Raw genomic sequence first — 16091 nt, 5'->3', positions numbered from 1 at the left:
TTGAGTAATTTAAGTTTGGGGAGGGGGGGTGGAATACAGGCAAAAGTGTTGCATTGTCTTTATTGATTTGTTTTCTGTGGAACTTTTCTAGTCTTGCATCCCATATCTTTCTTATAGGGATGTGTGTCTGTGGTACTCAATTGTACGTTTGCAGTGACCTCATTGATAGTATTGTTTATCTTCTGTGGTGCCATCATAATTTCCCTACAGGAGTTAGTTTTGAAGTGATATTTGTATGACATTATTTATTATATGATTATGTAGTTTTCTTTTTCTTTTATGTACAATTGAAAACGTTGTGGCTTATCAGTCTGCATTCTTATTTTTCATCCTTTGTTACAGCCGTCTTATTGTTTGTTAAAAAAAAATCATTTTGTTGAATGAAAATAAATCCTAGCTTATTTAAAACCGTTGCCTAGTTCTCAGACTGTGGCGCAATTGCAACATGAGGACATAGACTTCACTAGAGGAAGCCTGATGGGGATTACTTGGATGTCTCCAAGCAACCAAAACCCCGCCCCTCCTCCGGTCCCTCTCTGCTCAAAAACAAGTGCACCGAGGCGCTGTGGAGGGAGGGATGATAGCACAGCGCGCAGACTGATGCCTTCACACAGTGATATGGCTGTTTGGATCAACAGATCAAAAGTTGGGCTGCGCAGCACGGAGATTCTTGTAAGGTATAAATAGCTCCATACGCAGTTTGCATTGCAGCATGTCTAGTGATGATACGTTCAATTGACTATCCTTGCAGCACGGACGGTAACTGAAAAGCTACTAGTAGGCTATGTCTGTTCACGTGTAAAAAATAGATGTGGAGGCAAGACGCCACGCAGCTCATCACTGCGACGATGTGCGCGGATTTTATTGTGCGTCTAGCAAGTTAAATTCAACTTAAACCTTAATGGTAGGCCTATATGTGGCATCATCTTTGACCGACAGGGATCAAGCATAGGCTATTTCCAGACGAAAGTAATAGAGCCACATTGTAGCCTACTACTACTCATAAAAACTAACTGGGCCACATGCCAAATTTCCAATTCTTTGCATATGCAAATGTTGCGTATGCAAAACGCGCAAATGACAGACGCGCTCTATTCATTTGCAAACTCTAGGCTATATATAGGCTTATAATGACATGTTTTCCCGTTTTCTGTGCGGAGACTAGAGCAAGTTGCCCTGTCAAATCAGAATTTTGAAAATTAATACTTAATACTTGTTATTGCTGTTATTAGGCCTATAGGCTACTGAAGACATTAACCACTCGTAAAATCATTTACAAGTTATTTAGGAATGTATTTTATTTCCCCAACAATAACCTAATGAGACAAGATCATTTATTTAAATGTGATTGAAAACACACAAAAGGAAACATAGTTGCTGTTCCTATAACGTGTTTGAGCTCTAACCTTACATATATATAGGCTAGTGTGTGTGTGTGTGTGTGTGTGTGTGTGTGTATATATATATATATATATATATATATATATATATATATATATATATATATACATAGCCTATATATTTATATATTAACTTGAAGTTATTATTTTCGGAATGACATTGCAACCAGGAATGCACCTGTTGACATGATACCCCATAGCCAGTTATCTCTCTTAGTTGTTAGGCTATATGTTCAGGTTGGGGGGGCGGGGGTATCTGGGGTATCTACAACTAAAGTCTCTCAACTATTATTATGGTAACTCGCTGTTTTTGCTCTAAGAATGCGTTTTATCTCGAACATAGTCGCCTATAATTATCACTTTGGCATAGTCCACTTTCCTCTCAACATCTTTGAATTGGAATACCTGTAACAGCGCAGAGACTTATTATTATGTAATAGAAGCTATGGAAAGATGCACAGTAAGCCTATAGTTACAGTTACAATATGGTTATTATGTTATAACACAGACTACATGTTCCAAGACCCAGACGTCCTGAGCTCTCTGGTCAGAGCAGGTTTTGGCATACGATACTCCAAACACCACAACATGGATTTTTATTGGTGTGGCATCCCTGCTAGCTACTGGATGTTGCTGAGCGATCAACATCTGCAGTCAGTAGCCATGCAACCAGAGGAACGTTATGGGTGGAAGACTGGCATGCCTGCTGATTTGGAAGCCAGTTGGGACATTTGGATATGAGGGGAGAAATGGTCTTTCTTTCCTAAGCTCCATTAGTGTCATTCTTTGCCACAAGTCGCATTTGATATTCAGGATGTAAATTTTGGCTGCAGCCTTGAGATGAAGATTTCCTGCTGCTCTGTCTGAAAGTGCCTGGCTTCACCACAAGTGCCTCTTAAATTGCTATGGCGGCCCTGGCAGCCAACAAACAAGAAGAGGATTGTAATGAGTGTGGCCGCTAAAGATGCTATTATTTACAGCATAGGGTACCAGAGGAAGGGGGGGGGGTATATTTGTGACTATAGTGTCTTGCTGTTATTCCTTATGCCCTTTATTTGACAATTTGTGAAGACAACCCATATCCCGTAGCATAGCTTGACGCAGTGCACTTTCACACACTATGTTCTGTTTCACAATGTAAAGCACATCGTTACATACATGGTCTTTACAAAGTCTTTAAAAATGCATGGGGCATGGATTTTCCTCCTCCTCTCATGGTCTCCTCCTGTAACAATGCAGTCTCCAGACTCCAGGAACCCATTGATTGCTTTCCTGTAGAGGATAAGTAGTGTAGATGATCCATTCCCCCCATGGCATTTCTATCATCCAGCCACTCTGCACAGTCGGAGGTCTATTTTACCTTGCAGAGACAGCCAAGCCTATCATTACATACAAGGGCAATGACTTCACTGCTGGTCTGCTGTGCCCATTATGGAATAACCAAGCTCACCGAGTGCTTGAAGACTTTGCGAGAAGACCGAAGCCAAAAGAACGGCTTTTACTTCACTTAAAAATAGTATGTTTCTACTCTATCAAGAGGCTGTTCTCTCAGTTCTTTGTTCCCTGAAGTTGGCTTTTTACTTCACGCCCATCCCACATCATGTCTGAACTGGTCAGAGTGAATATTGACATTTTGACTCTTTGCAACTGTGATACAGCGATGAAAAAAGTAATGGGGGAAAAAATGAAACCAGGAAGTGGCCATATTCATGCACCTTAGGTTTATCACTCGATTTGAATTGGGTGAAGGAACTCTGGGACTATTTTGGCAGTATGATAAACATGGCATTACAAATTTGGGCTCCCTTTAAAAATGTAATAATGGGGGCAAAATATACATTGTTGAACAGTCCCTTTTAACTTTGTCTTCACCACCAAAAAAGGCATAATCAAAAAAGGTCTACAGTAAATGACTACCCATGTCATTTGTCTATTGAAGCGTGGACTGAGTGTACTGGAGAAAGCTCGAATCCGCTCATAATGAGCAGTATCGGTTGAGGTTACATATGTCTTTGGTCCTTAATGGAAGGTTTCCTGTAAACATACAAGCAGACAGTATCAGACAGTTAATCTTGCTTAAGGGTTTAGTCTTGCTTAAGGCTAAGCCCAGAGGACAGGAGGCAGAAGAGAAAAGAAAAGCTGATTCATTTACAGTGTCTGTGTCGTTGCTATGGAAATGTCTTGTTCCCATTAAATGGAAATCCTGGAGGTGTGTTCCTCAGTTTGCTGCCGATCCTCTTTATTTCACATAAAACGACCAAATGCCAGACATTTGAGTCGATTTCAAGTACTTAGCGCTGTCAGAAGAAAGGAGTACACTATTAATATAGTGTAGGTACAATCAGCAGCATTTCCTTCTCTCCGAGGCATATTTCAGCCTGTTAAATATGACAACGCCTGCAAGCTGAGCTTTACCCTCTGTCACATGTCATTAGTGGTTTGTCTCTTAGTCATTTGGAGATGCTTGACAGTGGTATTTTCATAACATTCATTTTTTCTCCGTTACAGTTGTAAACATCCCCTGCTTCTGAAACACCAATGGAACATTTTATGGAGCCTTTGAAGATTTGATGAAGATATTTCCCACGAGTGAAGCTTTTGGGGTACGTCAGTATCCATCCACATGAACTGTTGCCGAATGCTGACACATTTCTGAGAAGCTCTTTTTACTGATCCGAACAATGATGGAAGCGTCCTCAGCTCCTCAGATCGTGGTGGACATAACCAGCGACCTGGACGAAGCAGAGAAGGAAGATGCGGGACTGGCTACAGACGACCATCTCATGACCTTGAAGGCTTTGACAGAGAAATTAAGACTGGAGACCAGGAGACCTTCCTACCTAGAGTGGAAATCCCGTCTGGAGGCGGAGAGCTTCGGAGATTGGAGAATTGGGAAAGACCAGGTCCAGGTGGAGCCTGAGGGGAAGCAAGTCCCACCCAACGAGACTGTAGTGAACGCAGGTGCGATTCAGCGCAAGTTGACTTCAGGTGTGTTGGAGCGATTCGGGAATATCGACGAGGCTCTCAACTGGCTCAGAAAAGAACTGGTGAGGAACTGGTTATATTCCTTAAATAACCACATTGCTCATGTAGCTTGGAAATAGGGGCACTCCTATTACTAAGACAATGTTTAGACATTACCATTAAAAATTGTCATATGATGGATAATAGCAGGGGGCCTACTAGTTATTGCTTGCAGAAATTCCTCTGTACATCTTACAACAGAAGTAACAGTTATTATACAGAAAGTTGCATGCACAGTATTCATTATTTCTCTCTGTCTCCCTCTGTCTTCCTCTCCCTGCCATTGCAGACTGAGATGCGCCTACAGGACCAGCAGCTGGCGAGGCAGCTCATGCGTCTCCGAAACGACATCAACGCGCTGAAGATCGAGCAGACGTGCCACCTGCACCGCCGGATGCTCAACGACGCCACCTTTTGCCTGGAGGAGCGCGACGAGCTGTCTGACCTGCTGTGTGAATGCCCCGTCACCCCGGGCCTCGGCCTCTCCGAGCCGCTGAGGCTCATCGGCGTCACCAAGATGAACATCAACTCTCGCCGCTTCTCGCTCTGCTAGTGGCGGCGATAGATAGCACCGAATAAAAGCACACTATTAAAGGGAGTTCATCGATTTTGTAATCTGAGTGTAATTTGTCTCTTACGTACCGGACCGGTAGTACTTGGACTTGCAGACTATATACCCCAGAGTCAGCAGTGGGTTAGCTCATCTGCGGGTTAACCCTAACCGAGCTCCATTGCTAGGCCTCTTTGCTGCTAACATGAGTCCAAAAGGGGGTTATCAAACCTAGAAGCGCACTCATTTCCAGTATTTCCAGCGCACGCAGTTCGCACGTTCCGCGTGCTCGCGGACGCAGCTCCCGCTCAACTGGCAGCACTCATTTCTACCGTGCCTCGTTGGTTCGCCTATTATAGTAGTGAGATATCCCCCAAAAAGCTGTTGGTAGGCTCCACAGGGGAGTTGAAAGTAAACAGAAAAGCTGACAGTTCTGCAATGATGCATACTTTTATTAGGAAAAGTGTCTTACTGGCAGCATGATCTAGTTTTGCACACGTTAGGTCAGATTGTAAACAATTGCACATGTTGCCAGATAGAGTTTGGTGGAACTCTATACTAAGGGGTGCTGCTGTTTTGCAGGATCTAAATGTCGCTTGGTCGCCAAATTGTTTTCACAGACTGGCTTCTTTGGAGATATTTTGACAAAGCCCATTTCGACTCTTGTCTTGTGGGCTATTTATTGTGTGTGGGTCCAAGTACTACAGGGATGTAGAGAGTAGAGACAAATAATACATAGGTCCAAACTCTCTGAACTTATCCTTTAATACTATGTTTCCTCCATTGGAACACCCCAGCAGCCATGGCTGTTTGTCATTGGATAGTGGTGAAATCCTTAGTGTAAGCTTGGACCAGATTCGTATATAAGAATCTTGATATAAATCCAGTTTACAGTCCATATAATCACAGAGAGATATGTATGTAATTTAGATAATGTATGTATTTAACGAATAGAGTTTGAGTGTTAGACCTTTAGGCCACCATGACCTGAAACTCAAATATTAGATTTTTTTTAAACAGCCATCTTATGCTTATTTCTGCCCACTTCTATTAACCGTATCAGTTCTAGTGCTAGCAATTAATATTTCAGATGTTTGTATACTGTAGTGTACTTTTATTGTCTGCTAGGGCTTGAATTTTCCTAGCATCTTAATGGTTCATATACCTATAACAGGCTATAGATTAACAGACAGATCAAACAGATAACAAATATTTGAATAGATTTCTACTGCATACTACTGTTTGTTTTTAGCATTTTTTGTAAAAAAAAAAGAAAAGATATTTGTGATTATGAAATGATTTGTTCTTTATAATGACTGTCAATAATGATTAAAAGTTGCACTACTTGGTGAACTTGTGAACGCATTTCCCTAGATCTCTGTTGAGAGGGTTTGGTTGTTTTAACATAAGGAAGTCTTGCCGTTTTGGCTGGAAAATTGCTTTTTTATAATCCAATTGTTGATATTCAACGATATTGATCCAACCTGAAAGACAGACAAGCATATTCCAGGGATTACTTGAAACCTCCAAGATGACAGTTGGCTGTTAGTTTGAAATGAAAAGATTGTTCTCTTTAATTGGACAACATTCAGTTGTAACTTGGCATGTATGTGTATATGCCAATGATGTGTACCAAACTACAAGATTAGATAGATCTTGAACGCAGTCGTCTTATGTTTGGAGTTAGATATAATTGTTGATATAATTGTATAATATGTTCAAGATTCAAGATTAATTTGAATAGCCATAGTGAGTAATCAGATTACAAACAAGGAATTTGACTTAGTGCAAGTATGCAGCGCAGCAAACACTTCAATAGCAGAAGATGGAGCAATATAGAAAACAATCTCAAATTATAAAGTGCAAATAAAAGTCCTTTAAAGTGACATGGGGGGGAAATGTCCAGTGAAAGATCTTTAAAGTGACATGTAATGGGGGGGGGGGGGGGGTATGATAGTGTCAGAATCAGAATTATTGTATTCGGCATACAAGGAAATTGTCTTGGTGTAGTGTGTAGGATAGTGTCCATGGCATTATGTCCATGGGGGAGAACCCCCTTTTTCCTTGACAAACAAGGGGTGGGGGAGTATTGCGTTTGAAATGAGAGTGTATGAGATTTGAGTGACATGTCACTGTGCGCAGAGCAGGTGGGTGGGGGTTGAGATGCCCCTCCTCGTGAGTGATGTGTCACAGAGCAGGTGGGTGGGGGTTGAGATGCCCCTCGTGAGCGATGTGTCACAGAGCAGGTTGGTGGGGGTTGAGATGCCCCTACTAGTGAGTGATGTGTCACAGAGCAGGGTGGTGGGGGTTGAGATGCCCCTCCTTGTGGCACAGAGCAGGTGGGTGGGGGTTGAGATGCCCCTCCTCATGAGTGATGTGTCACAGAGCAGGGTGGTGGGGGTTGAGATGCCCCTCCTCGTGAGTGATGTGTCACAGAGCAGGTGGGTGGGGGTTGAGATGCCCCTCGTGAGCGATGTGTCACAGAGCAGGTTGGTGGGGGTTGAGATGCCCCTACTAGTGAGTGATGTGTCACAGAGCAGGGTGGTGGGGGTTGAGATCCCCCTCCTTGTGGCACAGAGCAGGTGGGTGGGGGTTGAGATGCCCCTCCTCATGAGTGATGTGTCACAGAGCAGGGTCGTGGGGGTTGAGATGCCCCTCCTTGTGGCACAGAGCAGGTGGGTGGGGGTTGAGATGCCCCTCCTCATGAGTGAGGTGTCACAGAGCAGGTGGGTGGGGGTTGAGATGCCCCTCCTCATGAGCGATGTGTCACAGAGCAGGTGGGTGGGGGTTGAGATGCCCCTACTCGTGAGTGATGTGTCACAGAGCAGGTGGGGGTTGAGATTCCCCTCCTCATGAGTGAGGTGTCACAGAGCAGGTGGGTGGGGGTTGAGATGCCCCTCATGAGTGAGGTGTCACAGAGCAGGTGGGTGGGGGTTGAGATGCCCCTCCTCATGAGCGATGTGTCACAGAGCAGGTGGGTGGGGGTTGAGATGCCCCTCCTCGTGAGCGATGTGTCACAGAGCAGGTGGGGGTTGAGATGCCCCTCCTCGTGAGTGATGTGTCACAGAGCAGGTGGGGGTTGAGATCCCCCTACTCGTGAGTGATGTGTCACAGAGCAGGTTGGTGGGGGTTGAGATGCCCCTACTCGTGAGTGATGAGTCACAGAGCAGGTTGGTGGGGGTTGAGATGCCCCTCCTTGTGGCCCAGAGCAGGTCGGTGGGGGTTGAGATGCCCCTCCTTGTGGCCCAGAGCAGGTCGGTGGGGGTTGAGATGCCCCTCCTTGTGGCCCAGAGCAGGTCGGTGGGGGTTGAGATGCCCCTCCTTGTGGCCCAGAGCAGGTCGGTGGGGGTTGAGATGCCCCTCCTCGTGAGTGATGTGTCACAGAGCACGTCGGTGGGGGTTGAGATGCCCCTCCTTGTGAGTGATGTGTCACAGAGCACGTCGGTGGGGGTTGAGATGCCCCTACTCGTGGCCCAGACATACAAACACAATCAGAACGAAAGAGCCTTCAAACCTCTCACTCACAGAACATTGCAGTTCACCTATACAGTATATAAATTATTCTCCCATTGGAAAAAACCTGAACAGCTAATTTGTATGCAACAATAGTGGTACACATTAAACAGATTGATTGCCTCCTCAGACAAACATGGAAGTAACAACAGTAGGAATGGTGTGTATTCCTGCCTAGACTGGTCAGAGTACATCAAGCGATTGGGTTTCTCTGCTCGCCTTTGTCTCGGTTCACACTGTCCCTTGAGCGGTGTGGCACAGTGTCACTTGGCAGGAAAACAAGTCATATGCCAAACAATATTAATACCTAGATTTACAACTTGATCTTAAGCCTGTAACTGAACTGAACATACTGTACCTCTTGACTGGTTTGTTAAAAGCTAGCACCCAAAATGGGTCATTGTTTCTGAAGTTTCACACATAAGTGTTTTTAATAATAGTTGGGGGAAGGGGGGGATTGAATATAGAGTCATATATGGATTATTATACTTACTATTATTATTACTTTATCCACCACCATGATTTGAATCACTGATGAGTGTTGCAGCTATATCAGATTCCAGACCAGAGGGGTTTTAACTCCCACGGTCGACTAGTGCATAGAATTGGTGATGTCAAGATCTCGAGTTGCACCAGTACTACTTATAGCCTCTGCAGGGAAGTCAAGTCAAGTCGCTCAATGATATCACTCATGGGGGATGTCACTCATCATCAGTGGGTATGACATCATCAGTGATTTATGACATCACTGATGACGCCACACCACTCGATGTTGAGCATGCTCAGTTGACATCAAGTCAAGTCAAGTCAAGTCAAATTTATTTATATAGCACCTTTCATACACAAAGGCAATTCAAGGTGCTTTACAAAAAAATAATCGAAAAAAACAAGCAGCAAAGCAATGCATATATAAAAAACACAGCCGACAGTTTTAGTTAGAATATATACTCAAATTAACAAACATGAAACATTATTTCTGTTTTAAATAAGTTACAAGGCATTCTTCAGTATTATTATTACATGTACAGTCCATTTGTTGGAAATGTACAGGAAAAAAAATTAAAAATTACAGGCCGAATACAGGTTTATTCTGCCGGGCTGGAGAGAGGCAGTAGTTTAGTAGCAGTTAAAGGCAAGAGTAAACATAAAGGTCTTTAGCTTGGATTTAAAAATAGGCAGAGTAGGGGCAGATCTAATGTGTTCAGGGAGTTTGTTCCAGTTATGAGAGGCATAGTGGGAGAACGCGGCTTCACCATGTTTTGATTTGGTCCTCGGGACAATTAGTAGACCAGTGCCTGAAGATCTCAGGGATCTGGATGGTTCATAGTGTAGAAGCATTTCAGAGATGTAGTGTGGGCCTGACCCGTTGAGAGATTTGTAAACTATTAGCAGAATTTTAAAGTCTATTCTAAGATTTACTGGCAGCCAATGCAGGGATTTGAGAACTGGTGTAATGTGTTCAGCTTTCTTGGTTCTTGTTAGAACTCTAGCAGCCGCATTCTGAATGAGCTGTAGTTGTTTAATAGCTTTTTTGGGAAGACAATTGAAAAGACTGTTGCAGTAGTCTAGCCTGCTAGAAATGAAAGCATGAATTAGTTTTTCAATATCTTGTTTGGACATATAGCCTCTAATACTTATATTTTTTAGATGATAGAAGGCAGATTTTCTTATAAGCTTGATGTGGGAGTTGAAATTTAGATCAGAGTCAATAATAATGCCAAGATTTTTTTACCTGGTCCTTTGGCTTCAAAGATAGGGATTCGAGGTGAGCAGTAACTTTGAGCCTATCTTCTTTTTTGCCGAAGACAATTATCTCTGTTTTGTCTTTATTAAGTTGGAGAAAATTCTGGCACATCCAATCATTAATTTGCGCAAGGCACTGACACAGTGTCTCTATGGGGGCATAGTCATCCGATGAGAGGGCTATGTAAAGTTGGGTGTCATCTGCATAGCTATGGTAAGCTATTTTGTTTTTTTGCATAATTAGGCCTAGAGAGAGCATATAAAGGTTAAATAGGACAGGACCTAAAATTGATCCTTGGGGTACCCCACATGTCATTTTGGTTTGGTCAGATGTGTAGTTGCCAATGGAGACAAAGTAGTTCCTGTCTTGCAGATAAGATCTGAACCACTCTAGGACCGTGCCGGAAAGCCCGACCCAGTTTTCCAGTCTGTCCAGTAGAATTTCGTGGTCAACCGTGTCAAAGGCAGCGCTGAGGTCTAGTAACACTAAGATTGAGCTTTTACCTGAATCAGTGTTCATTCGGATGTCATTTATAACTCTGATAAGCGCAGTTTCGGTGCTATGATGGGGTCGGAAGCCTGATTGGAAGGGATCTAGGAGGTCATTGGAGGATAGAAAGGTATTGAGTTGTTAGTAGACAGTTTTTTTTCCGAGTATTTTGCTAATAAAGGGAAGATTTGATATTGGTCTGTAGTTGCTGATTATAGAGGGGTCGAGGCTACGCTTCTTTAGCAGGGGCTTAACAACTGCAGTTTTTAGAGATTTTGGAAAAATGCCTGTAAGAAGAGAGGTATTAATTATCTTCAGTATGTCGGTCGCCAGGCAACTGTAGACATTTTTTAGAAAGCTTGTTGGCAGGGTGTCTAGGCAACACGATGAGGATTTAAGGCCTCGTATCGTTTCTTCTAGTTTCTTGTGGTCAATGACATTGAACTGAGTCATGTTAATTGAGCACCTTTTCTGTGGGTGCGGCGGAGCCACATTTGTTCTTGATGTGGAAATAGTTAGTCTGATGTTTATAATTTTATCCCTAAAGAAGGTCGCAAATTCATTGCATTTGACATTGGATAGTAGATCAGGGGCAATTTGTGGGGGGGGGTTTGTCAGCCTGTCAACAGTGGCAAAAAGAGTGCGAGCGTCATTGGTGTTTTTGCTGATAATGTCGGAGAAGAAGAATTTTCTGGAATTTTTTAGTTCCTGGTTGTAGGAGTGAAGACTATTTTTATAGATGTCATAATCGATGTGAAGTTTAGTTTTCCGCCATTTGCGCTCGGCTTTCCTACAATCTCTTTTTTTGTTATTTACAGAGGGAGCGTTTCTCCATGGTGCTTTTTTCTTACTGGAGATTAGTTTAGATCTAATGGGAGCTACAGCATCAATAGCCTTTAGGGTTTTAGAATTGAAGTTATCTAGGAGATCATTGACAGAGGCTGAGGAGAGGGAAGGGGCCAGCGAGAAAGCCTCCATGAACCGTGTGCTAGTGCTCTCGTTGATGTGACGCTTTTTGATGGTTTTTGACTGAGTAAGAGCGATAGGGGTGATCTTGAGTTCAAGAAAAATACAGAGATGGTCAGACAGAGCAACATCACTAGCTGAAAGAAACGATGACTCAAAGCCCTTGGTGATAAATAAATCTAGGGTATGGCCTTGATTGTGAGTGGGCCCAGAGACATGTTGTAACAGGTCAAAAGTGTCAAGGAGGTTATTCAATTCTTTGGTATTATTATCATTGGGGTTGTCAATATGAATATTAAAATCTCCTGCAATAGTTAAACAGTCATGTTCTATGGAGATTATAGAAACGAGTTCTGAAAATTCATCGAAAAAACTACTAGAGTACTTAGGTGGTCTGTATATAATCAGTAGTAAAATAGAGGGAGAGCACTTCAGAACAGCGGCCAGATATTCAAACGATGAAAAGTCGCCAAACGATACCTGCTTGCATTGAAAAACATCAGAGAAAATAATAGCTACTCCTCCCCCCTTCTTACCGACAGTGGGTATGACATCATTAGTCACCACTGGCCATCACTCGAGTCAACGATGATGATGATGACATCATAGCGCTCGTCAGTCTGGCCTCGACTGTGGGTGGGGCATGACATCATCAGTGGGTATGACATAACTCGACGATTGTGGGACATGACATCATCAGTGGGTATGACATCACAATTGCTCTTGTGACATCACTGACATCATCACCAAGGACAGCACATCACTGATCACATCATCACCGACATCGTGGAGACAGAAAGTCGCGTGGATAAATGCTGCTGAAACACACATGCACGAATGCACTCACGCACGAACGAGTGCGCACACAGTGCTAGGGTGAGAGGGGAGAAAGGTCCGACCTGCACAAACCTGCACCTTACTATTTTTAAGCGGTGCAGCCGCTTCTATAACTGACTTTGTGTTTCCATCCTTCCGTCCGTCCCTTATGTACTTCTGTCCGTTATGGCACGGACCGTCTGTCCTGTGGGCATCAGCACAATGTCCTGTGGGCCCCAACCCCACAATCCTTGATTGGTGGCCAAGCCCCATCTGTACAGTTAGGTCCATATGTATTTGGTTCCATGGACAGCCATACATGCCCACGTGTGGGCATGTATGGCTGTCCATGGAACTGATTCCATTGTATTTATTGATGTGACTACCGACAACAGCAGCAGAATAAATTCTGGTTCGGACAATATTATCTGCTCATATTCAGTCAAATGCTTCAGAACCCATTTGGACGATTGCATGATTATGTTAGTTTGTCCAACTATTTTGGTCCCTTAAAATGTAATTTTGGTCCCTTAAAATGTATTGTAATTCCTACACCGTTCACCTGATTTGGCTGTAAATACCCCAAAACTGGAAGTCTGCAGTTAAAGCACATCTTGATTGTTTCATTTCAAGTCCATTGTGGTGGTGTACAGAGCCAAAATGATGAAGATTGCGTCCAATGTCCAAATACACATGGACCTAACTGTATGTACTGTATGTCTGTCCTGTGGGGTATGACTGTCATGCCACAGCCCCAAGCGTCGATTGGTGGCCAGAGTGATGATGTAATTGTCATCATTGTCGACATTGTCATTAACACAATCCATCAACTGAGCATGCAAATGCCCCCGACTGATCATGTTCATACCCACTGATGATATCATGCCGCACAATCGAGTTGTGATGATGTCACAATGTCTATACACTGTATGATGTCACTATGTCTATACAATGTATGTCCCAATTTAGTTCTGTCTGGGCACCCAGAGTCTATCAATCTGACGACTAATAAGACTCTGGGATACACGGCCGATATCCCAGGGTTTCTGCTGTATAGTGGATGCCTGCACCAAGACTTCTGCCTTGTGCGCCGCGGTTATTGTTTACAGTCCAACTGACGTGAGAAGGGAGTTGGAGCTGATCGATTGTCCAGACAACATTTCGGCTAATAATAATAATAATAATAATAATAATAATAATAATAATAATAATAATAATAATAATAATAATAGATAGCTGCATATGAGACGTCGTCGGACTGTAAACAATGACGGAAGGGGCGGGACATCCGCTCTACAGTGGAAACCCCGACATATCATCATGTTCCAGAGTCATATTAGTTCCCAGACTGATAAGACTCCACCTGACTAGCCTGATCTTGCTAAGTGACATGAGTGATGTCAGTGGTCATGATCTTGCTAAGTGACATGAGTGATGTCAGTGGTCATGATCTTGCTAAGTGACATGAGTGATGTCAGTGGTCATGATCTTGCTAAGTGACATGAGTGATGTCAGTGGTCATGATCTTGCTAAGTGACATGAGTGATGTCAGTGGTCATGATCTTGCTAAGTGACATCAGTGATGTCAGTGGTCATGATCTTGCTAAGTGACATCAGTGATGTCAGTGGTCATGATCTTGGACAGCCTGGACTGCTTTTTTTTCGGTCGGCCACCTGGTCTTCTGCTGTCTCCAAGCAAACTTTGGCAAGAGCTTGCCTTCAGCTTAACGTCTTCCATGAGATGGTCTGTGGCTGATTCAGTCCTGCAGGGGTCCAGTTTTGCAAACCCGCAACCAGCCAAACCCATTAATATAAGACCCACATGCCCAACCCGTCACCCGTGATTAAACAGGCTACGAACACAATCGCTCACTTTGAACCTAAGTTAACCAAACTGCCACCAAATAGCAGTCTTTCTGGCTGAGACTCATCACCTGTAGAACTCAGCAGCTGCTAGCTCAGTAATCAGGTGGTTAGCATTTCTATCAGACAATAGTGTTGTGCAACAAGCATATCAGATATTTCCAATACATGTCCGGTATAATCCATACTGCATTTATGATTGCTGTTCCGGTGACAGAAATTCACTTTTACAACGTCCTCCACCGGGACTTTCACATTCTCCATATTTGTTGTCATTACTATGGAAAACAGACAGCCTCTCCTCACATTGACTCCATGGCTGAGTTCTGAATGTTTATTTGTGCAATACATAGCATCAAACAATGCAGTATGCATACTTGAAACATGCCAGGTTATGTAGAAACAAAGCCTAAAACGTACGTTGAAAAGAAAATAAGTACTCCCCTCTCTCCTCTGCCTAGCAGCTACCACTGAGCTCCCAACATAGACACACACACCTCCCACGTCATGCACCAGATTACTGCTTTTTGGGGGTTCCCCGGCGGGTCCCCGGTGCAGGACTCTGGGCTGGCTGGGACTGGGGCACAGACGTCTGGCTGTATGTGTCTACAGAGGAATTAGCCTGGTCCTTTGCAGGAGTCTGTGAATTGGCATGTAGATGTTTTTGTTTGTAGGACTTGGAGAGGTTTGATCTCATCTTGCAGAAGATGGAGTGCTTCTTGCCAGTATGTTGACAGGTGGTGAAATTGGTGGATATCTGGTCTTCTGCTGGCACAGAGCAAGAGGAATCAGTGGCCCGATTCTCAGCCTGGTCCTTAGCAGGAGTCTTTGAAACGACCAACGGATGCGTGGTTTTATGTTTGTGGAATGATTTGGAGAAGTTTGTCCTCATCTTGCACACCATGGAGTGCTTCCTCTCGTTTGGGCGACAACGATTGGTGCAAGTGGTGGCCATATTTTGAGTCTTAGTTGCTCTCAAGCTCTCTTGCATCTGGCTCATGAACCTCTCTCTTCTCAATTCATCAGTTGCCTGGTTCTTAGCAGGAGCCTTTGAGAAGGACTGGGAGAGGTACATGAAAGACTTCTTTGTCTTCTCAACCTGCTTGTCGTCTTTCATGGGACGGCCTGTAGCTGACTGGGACTGGACAACAGAACTCTGCCTGTATGTGTTCACCAGGGCCTGGGAGCAGCTGTCCACCAGGGCCATGGGAAACCAGTCGTCGGTGGTAGCCGCAGCCTTCACACGCTCCTCTGAACCAAATTGGGAAACAAGACTCTCATATATATGATTGGAGAGTGTCTTGAGATCAAACTGTGGTTGACAAGCATCTGTGTGGTTGATGCCAGTATCGGCACTAAACGCACAGAGGATCATCTCCGCAAAAACAGCATCCATTTGGTTCAACTCTGCTGTGTCAACTGGGGACTCACTGATTTTTGCGAAGAGTCGACCCAATAGCAGAAAGACAAAACAACGATAGTCATCTGTTTCCTGGTTCTTAGAAGGAGCCTCTGAGAACACCTTGAAGACTTCTTTGGTATTTTCAGTCTCACATGGAAGAGGCAAGCTCTCTTCCCTCAGTGTGATGGACAACTCTGGTTTTACATCCTCACGCTCTGAGGATGAGCTGGTGGATTTAGTGGCGGGTGAATGCAATGTTTGGTCCTGTGTGTTCATGCTCACTGTTTCATCACTCTGATGGAGCGGCTGTATTACATCTTCAGT

At 43.8% G+C, this 16091-nt stretch overlaps 1 protein-coding gene across 2 annotated transcripts; it reads left to right on the top strand.

Moving 5' to 3' along the window:
* The first annotated feature begins 574 nt into the window (after nucleotides 1–574).
* Nucleotides 575–6284, top strand: fam167ab (family with sequence similarity 167 member Ab). Of its 2 annotated transcripts, none has more exons than XM_083643243.1 (3): nucleotides 575–672; nucleotides 3909–4447; nucleotides 4714–6284. In XM_083643243.1, the coding sequence occupies exons 2-3, from the start codon at nucleotides 4082–4084 to the stop codon at nucleotides 4975–4977; spliced, it is 630 nt and encodes a 209-aa protein (XP_083499369.1). In that variant the 5' UTR covers nucleotides 575–672; nucleotides 3909–4081; the 3' UTR covers nucleotides 4978–6284. The 2 variants fall into 2 exon arrangements, with proteins under 2 accessions (XP_083499369.1, XP_083499368.1); XM_083643242.1 differs by having other exon boundaries at nucleotides 612–677.
* Nucleotides 6285–16091: the final 9807 nt, after the last annotated feature.

The sequence above is a fragment of the Poromitra crassiceps genome (genome assembly GCF_964638095.1).
Source record: "Poromitra crassiceps genome assembly, chromosome: 9".
Lineage (NCBI taxonomy): Eukaryota > Metazoa > Chordata > Actinopteri > Beryciformes > Melamphaidae > Poromitra > Poromitra crassiceps.
This window is presented reverse-complemented; position numbering and strand designations above follow the sequence as displayed.

What these genes read in the sequence shown, in the direction of transcription:
- fam167ab (XM_083643243.1), top strand. Translation starts at nt 4,082, where the DNA reads ATGATGGAAGCGTCCTCAGCTCCTCAGATCGTGGTGGACATAACCAGC. An exon ending in ACTGGCTCAGAAAAGAACTG is followed by an intron (nt 4,448 to 4,713) that starts GTGAGGAACTGG and finishes CTGCCATTGCAG; the next exon opens with ACTGAGATGCGCCTACAGGA.